The 13,883-nt window shown below is 37.1% G+C and overlaps 1 protein-coding gene across 2 annotated transcripts in view; it reads right to left on the minus strand.

The window, feature by feature from the left end:
* Arap2 (ArfGAP with RhoGAP domain, ankyrin repeat and PH domain 2) overlaps positions 1-13,883 on the minus strand; it is a 186,498-nt gene that overhangs the window by 38,438 nt on the left and 134,177 nt on the right. The window contains exons 23-26 of one of the 2 annotated variants that reach the window (XM_028868144.2): positions 12,022-12,169; positions 9,089-9,157; positions 6,675-6,749; positions 3,756-3,873 (exon numbers count right to left, since the gene is read on the minus strand). In XM_028868144.2, coding sequence (XP_028723977.1) covers positions 3,756-3,873; positions 6,675-6,749; positions 9,089-9,157; positions 12,022-12,169 — 410 coding nt within the window. The remainder of the gene's footprint in view (positions 1-3,755; positions 3,874-6,674; positions 6,750-9,088; positions 9,158-12,021; positions 12,170-13,883) is intronic. The other variant, XM_028868146.2, reaches the window with a different exon arrangement.

Here is a 13,883-nt window from a genome sequence, read left to right on the forward strand (position 1 = left end):
GTATCACATGGAAGCAGGTCATTATCTAGAAACAGCACTTCATACTGTCTACTTCCTGCATATTGACAAAAATTCGGCGTAAAAAGAGAATGGGTAAGGAAGGAAGTAAAAATTAAAACGTCATCAACTGTTTAAAATCATGTACAAAGAATGAACCTCATCTACTTAGTTCAATAGGAAAGCTAGTGAATTTTCACTGGAAGTAACAGCTGCTATCATTAAATATTTGCCTTTGGTAGCACAGGTTTCCACAAATTATTATGGCATTTCCACTCTAACTCTTTGGGACAAACTTTAGGAAGGCAAAAGCCTCTCTTCATCCCAATCTGTATTTTATTAGCATTTTACATATAGGTGAGGCAAAGAGCTTGAAATCATATTGAAAACCACATAGATCTTCCATACCATATTTATTTATTTACAAGGGAAAAGGAAATATTTTGCTATCATATTGCTGCACAGGAAGTACTTGCTTCATAAAACCAAAATCTTCAGTGAAGTCTACTTAAATGAGCTCCTCAAGCAGATAATTCTTTGAGAATTATAGAACAAGCAGAGATGGTAAGATCAGTTTGTGGTGAAGTACTGAAACCACAGCATTGTTTAAAACAGAGCAGTTGCTGATGGAGACAAAACAAAAACAAACAAATAAACAAAAAACCTCTCTGGTACAGTTTAGGTTCTGAATGATCTCCAAAGTTCATATGTTGAAGATTTGGTCAGGGCCTATGGTGCTCTGAGGGTAATAGCGGAACCTGTGTCCAGTGCTCTGTAAGGGAAGGATGCTAGCTCACTGGGGCATGTTCTTGAAGGAGAGATTGAGACCTAGACTTTATCTCTTTGCTTCCTCATTATCAAATGACAGCTTTTCCCTGCTTCATACTCCCCACCGGGGATGTTTTGCCCCACACAGGAACACAGGTCAACAAAGCACACACTGAAACTTCTGAGTGGTGAGACAAAAGAACTCTCTTCTCCATTTAGATGGTTTATCACAGACATTTGTTACAATGCCAGAAAGCTGATGAATGGAAATTCAACAGGGGGAAAAAAATGGGTCATATGCATGATCACAGCTCACACATGAGTCAGAAGCCTGTGGAATTGATTTGTGGGGGGAATTTGGAAATGTCTGGAGAAGGATAATAGAGACCTATCATGGAATAAACAGAAATTAATAGGCATTTTTGGTCTCTATCACACAAGAGTAGAATATATATTAAAATGTCAATAATATAGGTTAAGGTTGTGAGTTCAGCATAGAAATGAGGACTCCATTGATAACAGGGAGTATTAATATTTCATCCTGGCAAAGAACTTGTGCATATTTTATCCATGTCTGGAAATGTCGTGGAAGGTCAAAATGATGGGATAATCAGGGAATGAGGAAGCGATAAAAAGATGATTTTAACAATAGGACAATACAACCCTGTTTGTGACTTATCTAGTTAATCTTGGCAGTAGTGTCAATAGACATCTTTTATCCAAAAATATAATGAGGATGGGAATCAAAGTGATTTCTTTAAGAAAGAAAAAAAGAATCTAGACATAGTAGAATATGATTGTAAGGTGTGTTACTTTTGTTTATGTTGCATTTAACTCTGTGGAGCTGTTACTGTGCCTGTCTAAAACACCTGATGGTCTCATAAAGAACGGGCCAATAGCAAGGCAGGAGAATGGATAGGTGGGGCAGGCAGGCAGGGAGTATACATAGAAGGAGGAAATTGGGAGGAGATCTATGATACAGCAGTCAGAGAAGGAGGAGGATTCTAGGGGCCAGCCACCCAGCTACACAGCAAGCCACAGAGTAAGACTAAAATTTATAGAGGTAAGAGAACAGGAAAAGCCCAGAAAAGAAAGGTGGTCGGCATAATTTAAGATAAAGAAAGCTGGGCTAGAAACTAAGCCAAGCTAAGGCCAGGTATTCATAATTAATAATAAGCCTCCATGTGTGGTTTATATGGGAGCTGGGTGGCAGGCCCCCCCGCCAAAAAAATAGACCAAAGACCAACCAGCAATATATAGATCACATGGTTATATACTATGATTTAGTCAAGATTTTAAATTTAAATTTTAAATTTAAAAATTAAGGCTAAGCCGGTCGGTGGTGGCGCACGCCTTTAATCCCAGCATTCGGGAGGCAGAGGTAGGCGGATCTCTGTGAGTTCGAGGCCAGCCTGGGCTACCAAGTGAGTTCCAGGAAAGGCACAAAGCTACACAGAGAAACCCTGTCTCAAAAAAACAAACAAAAAAAAAATTAAGGCTACTTTTTTTTAATGCATAGTTTTGGAAAATAGAGGCAAAACCAAATTAAACCAAAGGTGTATTATCTACCTCTCCCATAAAACACTTATTAAGCCAGGTAGTGTGAGCATCAGTGTAGAGACTCTCCAGATCTAGACTTTAAAGGACACAATCAGGAGGCTGATGGTGGAATGAGGTAGACAAGAACAAAGATGCTAGTCAAGCACAAAGAACATGTAAAAATAGGATAACAAAAGGAAATTCATAACAACAAATACAATTTGTAACAACTGACAGAAGAGAAAGAAAGTATAAATTTGATGGAACAATTGAAGAACCAAAAAGAACATGTGAGCGGCACCGAAAATAGACTGGGTATCACAACAGGCGAAAGGAAAGGTCATTAGCAATCGATGGCACAGAATGTCAGCAAGAGTGAAGCAGAAAGCAGGTCTGCTGATTCTCATAGTTGGGGGTCACAGGAGTCAATTGCCAGAGCAGTTCTGTCCAATGGGGACAGAGTCTAAGGAAGAGAGATACTGAGAACTGATACCCAAACACTAGGGAATATGGTATCTTGACATGACATATTGACAATATCACATTGTAAGTCCCATTAATTTTTAAGGAATTATGTATGAAAAAAATCAGATGAACAAAAATATCAAGATGGAGTGATGAAGGAGTGCATGCTAATCCCCTTCCATTTTAACGCTGACTTCAATATTCCAAACAATGCACCCTGGGGTAGTTCAACATTGAATTTTAATTTTTATCTTGAGCTTGTGGGTGGCAAGGTTTCCCTTTTGGCAGTTTGACAGCTATACTTGAAAGGGTCCCAAGACCTTAATCGGTATCAGCTAGACAGATGGTCAAGGTACAATGAAATTCTGCATCTTATTTTGTCTCCTAGAGGTCTTTAAAACCAAAGGGTGTCATTAGAATGTTAGGCTTATTCAGCATTTTGCAACCAGGGAGTCAAGGTGTTTGAAATGGTCTCTTTACTCTTCAGCTTATTTGGGAGGAAAGATGGCAAAGTGATAGATACACTGATGACGGAAAAGAGTGAAACAGCCAAAAGAGAGGTTTCTGCTAGAGCTAAAAGTTTTGCTTTGGCGTGAGCAATAATCTTTTAAATATGTATCCTTTGTTCTTACTAAATATAGACCATAGGGAGATGAGGTTCTGGGGAGGTGACATTTAGGATATTGTTATTAATCAAACTGCTTGTCCTTATGAACAAAACCATTATTTGATAAGGCAGCAACAAAGATACCTAAGGCTTTACACTGATTTATATAATTAATGGAAGAATTAATTATTCTGATGAGCAACATCATAGGATGTCAACCTCAAGTGGTGATAACATATGTCAACGGGCACATAGGTAGAAAGGAATTCACAACGCGATACGGATCTTTAGGAAAACAGCAAATGTGAGTAACGGCTTGTCACGAAGTGTACTTCGTTCTGTAAGGAAGTGAAGAATCTCTAGTATGAAAGCCACTCACCTAGCTCTTCATTTTCAATGACTTCAAATGTAGCCCAAATATCACCTTTAGTAGGAACAATGTTTTTTATTGCTAATATATCATTAGTTAACTCTTCAGCTTCCATTACAGGAGATATCTGTAAGAGAAGGAATATGTCTTCAAAGGTGATATTTTTTCTCCACAAAACACATTGTAATGTCAATTCAAAGACATATTTAATATAGAAACATTGTGGAGAATTATTTTTTTAATAAGCAACTAGGCCACTAAACAAGATATACATAATCTCTCTCTCTCTCTCTCTCTCTCTCTCTCTCTCTCTCCACACACACACCACACACACACACACACACACACACATACATTTACACATACACAAACACCTCATCAGATAAGTCTGATAATTTTCTCACAGGAAAACTTTTCATTTTTCTTTCTATAATCAAGAGTGTATAGTTACTTGTTTTATTCTGCCTGAACCCTAAATAATATGAAGATGATTAAATAGTATCTGCCATGCCAAAAAGCCCAGGGGTTTTAGTGTCTGTGGTGTTCACTGCAATGCCAAGTGACAGATGGTGGCATACCAACATACAGAGTACATTCAAGCTAGTATTTCAGGATTCAGTAGAATCTACAGTGCCAGCCTGGGGCACAGATCCACAAGCATCTCAAAGTTAGAGGCCACTGCATGAGCATATCACCTTTTCAGGGACTCTAGGATTTCTGGGGACTTGCCAATCTTGACTGTATATTATTAAAAAAACATCAGGGGTTTCTTTAGTTAGAATTTAGAGATAAGGTTAAGCAGCAGACATATTAATAATTAGGACATTGCAACTGTAACTCTGTTTGGATGAATATCCTAACTTAAAAATTTCTAAGATTTGCTCATCAATGCATATTGTGTGTGTGTGTGTGTGTGTGTGTGTGTGTGTGTGTGTGTGTGCGCGTGCGTGTGTGCGCGCGCGTGCGCACGCGCCATTAAAGGTAACTCATTCTATCTTCATGAAATTTGGGGGTTAACTTATGAACTATATTAATTACACAATGAAGCATATTTCTTTTCTATTTGAAGGTTCACAAAGAATTGTCAACTTCCATTGGATCTCAGCATCCAGTACAAGTGGAGAACATGTAGCAATGGAAATAGCAGGGGAATAATTCCATGATGCTTCCAATCTGCCTTGCTCTAAAACATTGTTAAATGTGATTTTATTATGTTATGGGTTTGGATGCTTTTCCTGCATGTATGCTTTCATACCACTTGAACGTCTGATGCCCTCTGAGGTAAGAAGAGGGTTTTCTGATTCCCCAGAACTGGAGTTACAGATGGTATGAGTCACCATGTGGGTTCTGGAAATCAAACTAGGGTCTTAAAGAAGAACAGTCACTTCTCCTAACTGATGAGCCATTTCTTCAGCCTTGAAAGGATTTTCTTAAAGAAATATAGCCCTTTCTTCAAGGACTAAAAATGAGTGAAAAATGTAATGTGTGAATAAGCAGCAGAAAGTGCCTTGAACTCCACACTCAGGAAAGCACTAATTTATAGAATGCAAACAGCAGTGTAATGAACATCAGAGTTAGCTTATGCTGATCCAAGTCTGCACTGTGCCCTTGACGTCTTTCAATTCCCATTTTCCATTCCCCAGAACTTGGTATATCATTAGCCTCCAGGACTTGAGGTCAAAATCAAGGGTATAAATACAGCAATGTGGCTTTTTACTCAAAGTTATATGCAAATGGTACTGGTTATTTGATTATTGTTGTGTAGTTAGTTACTGCTGTTCTGCTTTTTGAGATTATTTGGAATTACATAGTTTTTCATTATAAGACAGTGAGGAAATATGGGAGAACTTTGCATAACTGTAATAATTAATACAACTTCATTAGAAAGACAAAATTAAAACATGTTTTTAAAGAGTATATATATATATATATATTCTTATAATATATATGCAGAGTTACATCATGTATTCTATCTCTTCTAGCATTAAAAAATAGACTTTTGCTGAGTGATTCAGTCTGTAATTTAATTTGTAATAGTTTTTAATACCCATTATTATGACAGTCACAATTCAGCATAAGAACTATGATGTGACTAATGAAGAGAAAATGCCTCCCTCGAGATCTGATCATAGACTCTATGATCATGTTCCAGCTCCATGTCCTATACAAGGCAGCTAATGACATATGGTCACAATACACAAGCACTGGAATTACCTAAGTTGGTAGTTCCAGTATATTTAACATCTTAGATTTTAAAAGAGATAATAAAGTGAATTTCTGTTACACAGAAGAATGTGCACTCTTTACAGAGGAAAAATAATCTTAGCAAGAAAGCACATGAAAAAGTACTGCTCCTGTCCCTAAAGAAGAAATATTGTCATGGATGACAATACTATGAAAAATATCTATTTTTAGTTTAGCTCAAAGAAAAGGAAGAGTTACCTAATATTTAAGTTTAAATGTTGGAGTAATGGAAATGAGACTGGGCATTAATAATACTAAAATAGGTACTTATTAAACAGCAATTTGGAAGATATTTTGCTATGTGTTTACATATTTTTATATTAATGAGTCGCTCTATCAATAATATAATATTAATACTGTAATTTTTCTTCATTTTATAGTTAAGAAGATGAAGGCTAAATCAGGGTAAATAATTTGCTTCATGTTAAAATTTTAGAAAGGGCAGAAGCAAGTACTTGAGCTCAGTTTCTTTTCTGGCATCTATAGAAAAATCTTAACTAATGCACAGGCGATGCTTTCTTCCAAATAATTAAAATACCGAATTCCTAGAGGATACTGCTAGGAAAGATCAATCTTGTTGTCAGTCACTGTTTGAACTGAAGAGAACCTAAAAATCAAAATATGCTGGAAAATTTGTCAGTGAACACCAGCTCTTAGGATTCCAACAGAACCCTTAGGACTCACCCGAATTATAATACTACAGTCAGGTTCCTTCCTTTCTACAAATACTTCGATTAACAAGTCTCCAGCCTGGGACACCTAGAAAAGGGCAGAGGTGAAGACAGCACATGTAAGTAAGTCACAAAATCACAGACACAGCACTCAAGGAGTTACAAAATACCTGTCACACTTCCAAAAAATGTACAGCATTGGAATTGGCTCAATTCCTCTGTTCACCGTTATTAGGTACTTATTTCAAAATGTGTTTGATCACAGACAAGAGTTTCTAGATTAGACTCTAAACAGATGACATAGCTATGAACAACATTCACAGTGTGAGTTTTTATGCCATGGCCAAGGCCTTAGTGGCTTCAAATACTGAAGCCATGACTCTAGGAAGCATACAGGCTGCATGTGACAACAAACATCAAGGAGCCACAGAATGTGCAAGGCTCTTAATCCATGTGGACATCATCGCAAAAGACAAAATAAGCTTAGGTAAATTTTCGTGCAGCTGACACATTCAAACACTGAAATGGTGAGGCACGTTATCTCAAAACTGCACTGAAATTATAAACAGGGAAAGTAATTTAGCAATAAAAGTAAAAGTATAATAATAGAATAAGGTAGACATGCGAGATAAGCCTTAGTTTTTATTATCCTCGCGGAAGCATTGAAGGACATTTTTGGGGGTCATTATATGCCCAAACAGAGACTAAGTGAAGTTAGAACTAAAAAAGAAAAGGACAAAACAGCACAGTGTAGGCCAACGGGATAAAATAGAGCTAAATAATCAAATCAACATATAAAAAATAATTTGTATAGACTGTTTTATTCAGAATGACACTGTATAACCACTAAAACATCTATCACCAATAATTTAAAAATATTCTGAGACATAATCATTCTGATGTTAAATTTTCCTTAGCATAAAAATCTAAAATCTAATGAGTAAGAAAGATTAAAATGTACTTTAAAGGAATACTCTTGCTTATTTTGTCACTATATGCATAGAAAAGCTTATTTTCAATTTTTCTTTCTCAGTTTTGATTCTATATAAAATTTCAAGGGAAAAAAGAAACAGCTGACATTTTGCTTTACACTGTTTTTATAAACATCACAGCAAGAAGAAAATATTTTAAAAATTAAAAAGGCAAACACACAAAACATACAAAGTGGACCAACCAGTAGCTAAGTACTTAAGTAGTTAAGTAGCTAAGAATTAAAATAAGAGGAAGACAGAAGCATTCAGCAAAGAGCTCCAAGCAGGGCTTGAAATAGACTGAAGCAAGACACATAGAAATAACCATTTTCCATATTATTCTTATTGTCTTTCTCAATTAACTTATTTTCTATATGGTTGTTTTACTTATGGCAATGCCAAGACATCCAAGATTTTTTCTTTGTTGTAAAGTACAAGCAGATACTCAGGCAATAACAATATAGATTAGATTGTCAAAGATTTACTTTCAGGCTCAAAATCCTTCATTTTAGGACCGAATTATATCCACACCAAGTGAGTGTTATAAGCACTGATAATAAGGCAGATTATTTTTAGTTTAGTGTTATACCTAACTCCTCTGGAAGTTTCATTAACTACTTTCAGCCAAAATGGAGGGAATCATTTGTTAAGTAATTAATATCACAGTATTAGTTTGAAGGGAATCTAAGCATGTGTTCATCTGCTTCATGTAGAACGATAGCTGCAATGATTCCTTTAATTAGAAGCAGACGTTTCAGGACTGAAGCAAGCTTTGGGTCTGACTAATAAGCAGGAATTTGCCTCATTATCTGAGTGTAATTATGAACAGAGTACATTTGACCCATTTCTATTATTTACAGTGAAACCCTGAATCCATTATCATTCCTAGTTACCAGAAGATGATTAATGATCAACCTTAAGAAGTTCCAGGGAATTCATCAAACAAGGTAAGGTACCCAGAAAAAGCCTGGTGTATCCTGAACACACAAATCCAAAGTAATATAACTAGGAAAGCAAGACAGGATTTAGACAAGCAGACTTAAGACAAAAGTTAGTATGCATTGCACAGGTCACCTTAGAAACGGTCTCATTAATACAATCGTCAGAGAGCATGCAGAGCAGAAGCATGTGAGAAATCATTTATATTTCCCTAATCATAAGGGAGAAAACCATTATGCTATAGGATTTTGCAATTTAGTCTAGTATTACTTTGGCTTTAAATGCTTCTTTTGAAAGCCACTGGCATAGCCAATAGTGTTTTGTTTTTAGTAAATATTAACCGTTGCTTCCTCCATATCTAAGGTTATATTAATGCGTTCTGTATGTATGCATCAGGACTTGCCCCCATCTTCCCTCAGTCTGTTACTTTGCTTGCATAGGAACTTGAACACACACCACAAATGTATTTACGAACGTTTTGTTTTCAAGTCTTTAGAGACTAACTCTTACTACTCACTTGAGTGTCTTTCCACTTGGTTATAAAGCTATTTTCTATGTCCATTTGTTTGACTTGGTCTTCTTTAACCTGTTTAAAATATAATTTGGGATATTCTAATAATGTAGAGTACACAGAGCGAGGGTGCTCTTTCTCACCTAGCTCCTCAGGAATGTAAATAAAGAACAAACTGCAAAAAGACCAGGATGGCCATCATTATCATCATCTTGATCACATGATCTCCACAATTTGGGCAACATGGAGCCAACTGGGCAGAGCCTCATAGGGCTCAGAACATGCTTTGACAATGTCCCATCAGACTGTAGAGTTTACTCATGGAAAACCATAGAGATTTACAGGCACAGGTTCCCATGTACAGTTTCTGAAATTGCTTGCAGGTGAGAAACAAGACTCATCACTCAAATATCAATATTCCTTAAGGGCTTATTAAACTTTCAGTAAAAACTTAAGTTGAACAACACTATGAAGGTCAGCACTTAGCTTTATTAACATAATAAAGAGAGCATGTAAAGCCACATTTATTTTTGTTTATCTCAGCATCAGATCATTTCAAAGAAGCTGCTGTTGATCAAAAAACGAAAATAACAGACAAACAGCAAGAAATGAAAAAGAGACCAAAGAGCAATGAAAAGGCAATTCTGATATGAACTCTCCTAGAAGTTACAGTAAAACTGTTATATTAGTAAAAATCATTCGTCTTCCTGTAATAAGGAAAACTGTCTCACTTCTGGGCATATACCCCAAGGACACTCCACCCTACCACACTGACATACTATGCTCATAGCAGCTTTATTCGTAATAGCCAGAAGCTGGAAACAACCTAGATGCACCTCAACTGGAGATTTGATTAAAAAAAAATGTGATACATTTACCCAATTGAGTATTATTCAGCTGTTAAAAAAAAGATATGAAATTTGCAGGTGAATGAAAGGTACAAACATGTTATGTACTCACTTATAAGTGTCTATTAGCTGTAAAGTAATGTATAATCATGTTACAATCCCCAGACCCAGACAGCCTAGGTAACAAGCAGGGCTCAAGGGCGCTGCATGATCTCCCTGGGAAGGGGAAAGAGAATAGATTTCATGGGTGGACTTTGGGCAGGTGGGGATGAAAACAAAAGGGATCAAGTGTCAGGGGAGATAGAAAAGGAGAGAATACTGGGATTTATAACCAGAACTGGGGGGGTGGAGTATCTTGGGCACGATGTATAAATCTAGTGCAATGGAAACTCACTGGAATATATGAGAGTGCCCCCAGGAAGATAGATGCCTAGTAATAGGGGATATCGAGCCTGAACCTTGCCTGAATAGACAAGGGTTCCAGTGGAGGGACTGGGATACCAAGCCAGCCACAAAACCTTCAACTTACAATTTGTCCTGCCTGCAGGATGTGCTGGGTAAAAGTGGCACAGAAATTGTTGGAGTGGATAACCACTGACGGGTCCAACTTGAGACCCATGGCTAACATTGCCTCAAGGGCCGCAAACCAGAGGCTGGATAGCCCAGAGGCCTAGGATAGAACCAAACATGACTGGTGGGGGGAAAAAGTCAATGAAATAATTCCTGTTGATATTCTGCTATATCAGTGGAGTGGAACCTAGCATAATCATCATCAGAGAGACTTCATCCAGCAACTGATAAGGCAGATGTAGAGACCCACAGCGAAATATTAGACAGAACTCAGGAGATTCTACAGAAAAGGGGGAGAAGAATTATAGGAGCCAGAGGGGTCCAGGACATCACAAGAATATGGCTCAGAAAATCAACTATCCAGAGCTCATAGGTATTCATAGAGACTGAAGCGAGAATCAGGGAGCCCGTATGGGTCTGACCTAGGTCCTCTGCATATATGCTATGGTTGTGGAGCTTGTTCTTGTGGGACTCCCACAGGGAATAGGTCTGTCTTTGGCTCTTCTGCCTATGCTTGGGAACCTTTTCCTCCCACTGGATTGCCTTGTCCAGCATGGATATAAGGGTATGTGCCTAGACTTATTGTATCTTGTTCTGCCATGTTCAGTTGATAGCCATGGGAAGCCTGTTCTTTTCTGAAGGGAAATAGAGGAGGGGTGGGTGTGAAGGAGAGGAGGGAGGGGAAGCTGTGGCCAGGATGTAATATGTGAGAAAAGAATAAATTAATTAAAAAAATAGTAACAAAAATACAAATTCTTAAGATTATTAAACGGCCACTCCAACTCATCTGGTTTCATCTGGCATATCTGTACCCACAGAATACAAGAAAATATCATTTGAGCAAGCTCTGAACCACTCTACACCAACGAGGGGTGTGAGTGTTATTTATACAATGGAAGGGACTCTTACCTTCCATTACTAAATTACTAAAGCCTATCCTTATTTCCCATATTTTATCTTCCTTAAACTATAAAAACATTTCTATTCTAATAGTTTACTAAAAAAAAAAAATATAAGAATACTCACTCCAGAGAACCGCAAACTGAAAAGTGAAATAAATACAAGTGAGGACTCAGTAAAAGCTGTAAGGTAATGCGTCATAATTGTCCTCCAATTGGAGCACATTAAAAAGAAAAAAAAAAAAAAAACAGTGATTTCAATAGCAGCATTTAACAGGCTTTTGTTGATGACTGAATTTGTTAAACTTATAACTTCACACCTCTCAGTAGACATACTTAATGCATATACACAGTGAAAAGAAAACACACACACAAGCCCTGTAAATAGTATGCTGTCCAACAGACAACAGATGGTGAAAATATTGAAAAGCTGCTACATTTAAATAAATGGTTACTGTTTTAAAATTCAGTTATATCTAACCTTCAAACCAAACTATCCTTCAAGGTCCCTATTTTTTTAAAATATTCACAAGGACCTGAGTAATGTTCTGAAATAGATACCATGTTCGGCAAACTGTGATGCCTAACCCATTGTAACAGGGGGAGGGTTTAGAATTCTTACCTCAAATATTTCAACGTAATTATTAATTAGATCTTCAATTACATTGACTTCTTCGCTAGTTTGTCCCTTAGTTTGAAATAAGCATGACGAAAAGACCAATGCCAAGTTATGGGCATTCATGTGATTGATTTCTGAGCATTTCTGAACCCTGTTATGGGAAAGTATATCTCATTATGACATACTTGTATTCAAGAATTTCATAGAAATATAAGCTAAAATCCTCAGTTATCATTTTTAAACACATGCACATGCGTGCGCGCGCACACACACACACACACACACACACACACACACACACACACAGTATAAAGCTCTTTGAAATAAAAGGTGCAGTGGGGATTAAAAGACATCTACATCCTAGTTAAGAACAGAAGCAAAATTACTGATTAAAAGGAGCAGTGCCTGGTGCTCAGAGACTGACTAATTGTATACAAACAGTTGCAACCAATGAACAAACCATGCCCAGAGCACAAACATGTGCAAGTCTCAGTTTGAAATGATGTACGTGGCTGCATCATAAATGAGAGAAGAGGAAGGGCAGGAAGTCAGGATAATACAGGCTCTACAGGGACTTCTGGACTTGTAATGACAGTTTCCAGTTCACAGGGAAAGGCTATGTTTTTTCACAAAGTGCACCGTCAGCTAGGTACGTATACTCTTTAGCTTCACATCAGAGCCAAAGAAAGCATATCCTGGTTATTGATTTGTCATTAACCAGTGAATCCCATCAGAGGAACTGCTATGCAAAACTAGACTTGATGAGACAACAACGTTCCCTTTAACAGAATTAAATCTAAATGGTTCTTTGCGACTTCTCAAGTCCTTTCACAACAGGCGTCCATCCAGTTATTCAAAGCAAGTTATCATTAAATCTAAAAGAGCAAAAGCATAATTAATAAATATAGCTATCCTTATCTTATAAACTAATAAGGATGCCTTTATTATTTATTAATGTGTTTTACTTTATGGGTGTTTGCCTACATGTATCTATGTGCACCATTCATGTATCTGGTGCCCACACAAAGCAGAAGAGGCATTGAATCTCCAGGAACTGGAGTTACAGATGATTTTGAGCTGTCATATGTGTGCTGGTAATGGAACCTGAGTCATCTGAATGATCCATAAGTGATTTTAATTGCTGAGCTATCTCTTCAGCCCCAAAAAATTTATTTCTAAAATAAATTAATATTGACAAAATAATTAATTCTTCTAATCAGTCAGCTACAACCTTTGGGTACTGGAGAGGGCATTTTAAATATTCACCCATATCAGTTAAAAGTGCTTCACAACAGCAGTAACCTCCACAAGGGACAGTTACAAGGATAAAAATGTCGTGGAGAAATACAAGTACAAGTGCCTGTTCATGATCTCTATTGAATTTTCACTAACTGAATATAGAGCAGCTGCATGACTCTGGACTTAATTACATTGGACATGGATGGACACACACACACACACACACACACACACACAAGAAAGAGCAAACTATTCCTGATTGAGAGAGGTGCTCCTGTGTATATAGACTATAGACTCTACTAGATGCATGCAAAAAGGAGTAAGCATGGTAGTAATATATATGATAATGTCAGAAATCCATAATAAAATGCAAAACTTCATAGCAGAGATTGGATAAAGAAACTGCAGTCATCAGAGATGATTTACAAGATGGAAAAGGAACTGAAATTTAATAAAGGAAGAGGTAACAATTGCAAGTGCTCTTCCACACCACTTCTGCACTTTTATCACACTAGACTGTAAATATCTAGAAAATTTATCCCTGTTCCTAGAATACCAGCATCTCAGGAAGAGACTTTTGCTTTAATCACTCCATGGCCCATAATGAATACACGGTGAGCAGAATT

Source organism: Peromyscus leucopus, chromosome 10 (assembly GCF_004664715.2).
Source record: "Peromyscus leucopus breed LL Stock chromosome 10, UCI_PerLeu_2.1, whole genome shotgun sequence".
Classification (NCBI taxonomy): domain Eukaryota; kingdom Metazoa; phylum Chordata; class Mammalia; order Rodentia; family Cricetidae; genus Peromyscus; species Peromyscus leucopus.